The sequence below is a fragment of the Mya arenaria genome, chromosome 6 (genome assembly GCF_026914265.1).
Source record: "Mya arenaria isolate MELC-2E11 chromosome 6, ASM2691426v1".
Taxonomy (NCBI): Eukaryota; Metazoa; Mollusca; class Bivalvia; order Myida; family Myidae; genus Mya; species Mya arenaria.
Genome location: NC_069127.1, coordinates 63,445,241 through 63,448,579, shown reverse-complemented (window position 1 = coordinate 63,448,579; position 3,339 = coordinate 63,445,241). Strand labels below are relative to the sequence as shown.

At 34.9% G+C, this 3,339-nt stretch overlaps 1 protein-coding gene across 1 annotated transcript in view; it reads left to right on the top strand.

Moving 5' to 3' along the window:
- LOC128236453 (neuropeptide CCHamide-1 receptor-like) overlaps positions 1-2,899 on the top strand; it is a 6,083-nt gene extending 3,184 nt beyond the window's left edge. The window contains exon 2 of the mRNA XM_052951313.1: positions 1,199-2,899. Coding sequence (XP_052807273.1) covers positions 1,266-2,480 — 1,215 coding nt within the window. The 5' untranslated portion in view covers positions 1,199-1,265 and the 3' untranslated portion in view covers positions 2,481-2,899. The remainder of the gene's footprint in view (positions 1-1,198) is intronic.
- Positions 2,900-3,339: the final 440 nt, after the last annotated feature.

Genomic DNA, 3,339 nt, shown 5'->3' with positions numbered 1-3,339 from the left:
AGTATGTGTGCCTTTGTCATAATAAAACATTTATTTTATTTCTAATTTGATCATATTTATCTCACAAAAATGTTTTATATTTGATAACATCAAAAAAGGTGCTAACGGGCCTTCAAGGTTCACTTGCTAAACTGATGAACGATTATCCAACACAAAAGGAAGAGATTAGAACATATGCACTTTAATTGATTATCTTAGAAACGCATTGAGTTGTTAAATGTTATGAACATGTTTTTTCTTCTAAGGTAGATATACTTTCATAACGATAACAGATCAAACACGAAAGCAGCTGTCATGCTGCACGGTTTAAATATAGATGATCAAGATATATCAAAGATCTGTTTTTGGTACAACGTTACCGTTCAATCAGAATATCGTTTTCTATTTGTTCGTTCCTGTTTCACCAAAGTTAGGACATATACTACTCCAATTGTATTTAATTTCACTTGCGGCTACATTAAAATTTCTTTTAATTGGCAACCAATGTCACTTGATAGTTCCGAAGGTCAAATTTCGTTTACGTCTTACATAATAGTTATGTTAAGATTTATTGTCAGTCACGTTCATATCTGACAAACGATCTTAATTATTTCAATCGATGCCTTTAAATATGTCTCCTATTATTGAATTATCAATATCTGGACCTTTTCTTTAACGTCATATAACGTGGTACTTACCATTCGACTAAATATTAATTGTGTCTAACACGTATTGCGTAGCTGGTTTAGATGAAGGGTATATAACAGTCCATGGGATATGTAGCTGTTATATGATTTGAAACGAAACTAACGTTAACCGTAATCTTTAGGAAAAAAATAGTAGCAAAGTTAAACATACAATTCCGTAATAAGTCTTTACACAAATTTTCTCCATCATATGGCTATCTTAAACTCTTTATATAAAGATGTTGTATAAATATATGTAGTTTGAAAAATATATTGAAAATTATGATGTAAAAATTCGTTAATTACTTCCTATGTGTCAGAATAAATATAATTTAAACAATACATTATGAATTTTCGTGAGTAATGCACTATAATGTTAAACCGTTCGTGTTCATAGTAAACTCTTGTTTGCATTCCAGTTTGTTTGAAGAAAATTTATATCCTGTAATATTTATAACTGTTATACATTAACATATTACTTGTTTTTAAAGATCATGTTAGCACTAATATGTACACGTATTTTCTATTTTCAGTGTTCTTTGCGAAATATGTCAGAGGGCCGGGTAAGTCCAAGTTAATAAAGTCGGACAATCAAACACGATGTCTTCAACAACAGTATCTCTAGTCAACGGGACTGTTTTGTCTGGACCAATAAATACGACAGGAGACGGTGTGAATAGTACGCCCACTGCTGCTGTTTACGAGGAACCACACGAGAACTTGGAAGCCATTCTGGTGCCTATTCTCTTCGCTATAATATTCCTTATTGGTTTCGTTGGAAACGTCACCCTCATCTTTACTGTTTTGAAAAACAAATCTTTGCGGAATACTCCTAACATCTTTGTCGTCAGTTTATCCGTTGGCGATTTACTGTTATTATTGTGTTCCGTGCCGTTTTCGTCCACGCTTTTCACGTGTTTCTCTTGGCCTTTCGGGATATTTCTGAGTAAATTTAACGAATACATGCAAACGCTTTCTCTTGGTGTCTCGGTATTTACACTAACCGCACTAAGTGGTGACCGTTATATTGCCATTGTTCACCCCATGAGCAAACACACGGGGAAACCTACGCTTATAACAGTGGTAACTGTGGTTGGAATTTGGATTCTTTCCGCCGCTCTCGCAATACCGGAGGCAGTTACATCAAACGTACTATATTTTGAAGGAGGAGCCCCCATTGATAATGGAAACACCACAATCGTACCGGTGACACTCGCGATATGTAAAATATATCCGGAAAACAACTTACCGGTGTGGTACAGCAAGGCACACTCCATGTACAGATTTATAGTGTTCTTTGTTATACCTCACATCGTCATCGCAATGTTCTACGTCATGATGGCTAGAATCTTGGTAATCAGCAGTAAGGCATTGCCCTGTGAGTCCGTGAAAGGATCAGCGATGAATCAACAGCAGAACAGGCAAATTCAAGCGCGTTTGAAGGTGGCAAAAGTTGTTCTTTCATTCGTCGTCATATTTGTTGTATGCTGGCTACCACGTCACATCTCGATCCTAGCAGGCCACTTCGCCGATCCGGAGTACAATATGTTTTGGCATGTTCTAAAAATAACATCGTTTTGCTTGACTTATATATACTCATGCGTGAATCCATACGCGCTTTACTTCCTAAGCAGTCAATTTAGGAAATATTACAACCGCTACCTGTTCTGTTGCTGCCCTAAGGGTTCTTATATAGGTTTAGCGGGCGGGGAACATTTGGCTATGAACAATTTTAACAGCACTATGCGCCGAGGAAGCACAACTTGTACGGGCGAGGTGCATTCGCAGTTTATTTGCCAAGATTGTCAGAGGTGACATATAAGTATAAATTAACAGCAAAAACACAAACTAGTAGGCATGAAAGTTTGCACTCTTCCATTTTTCTGATTGAACATGGGTGTAAAAACGATATAAATTATTTTCTTGACGCATCATCTAATGATTTAAACACAACTTTGTACAAAAACCTTATGCTGAAGCAATACTGTATATAGCTTATATATAATATTTATGCGAAAAGCTACAAAAACAAGCTCAGTAGCAAAGAGTTTAATCATAAACCCTGTTTAATTGCACTTGGTAAACGCCAAAGACATAAAATCACAAACAAGAAACAAGGAAGAACACCACAAAACTCCACAAACAGCACAGTGCATACAAACTATATATAAAAACTAGGTATGTTTATCAAGGTGTGTTAGGTTCCGCCTTGGAACCTCAAGTATTTAAGCGAATGGAAGGGGTCTAAGACCTTTATATGTAATTATGATAATACACCAATGTAATTGTATCTTTTTTCCAATACATTATTCATAAAAAAAATCAAGGTTTCTATTAATACTAGGAAATATTTACGTCTCGCTTAAACATATTTTCCTCAGTAATAAATTATATTTATCATGCGAAAATATTTCATTGTAAATATAACAATATGTGTATTAGCAGTATTACGTATGGATGTTGGTGGTATTTTTTTAGAATTATTCATACTACTGTGTAAAAAATAAATAAATTAGGGGGAACGGCACGATATCAGTACATTTTTTTAATAATTCTTTAACAAAAGGCACAATGTATTGATATGATCATAAATCAGCACGTTCGTAGGTGCTAATGTTGGTTCGTTATCTGTTTCTGTTGCTTCGTTAACTTATTGAAATAATACATTTCTGGC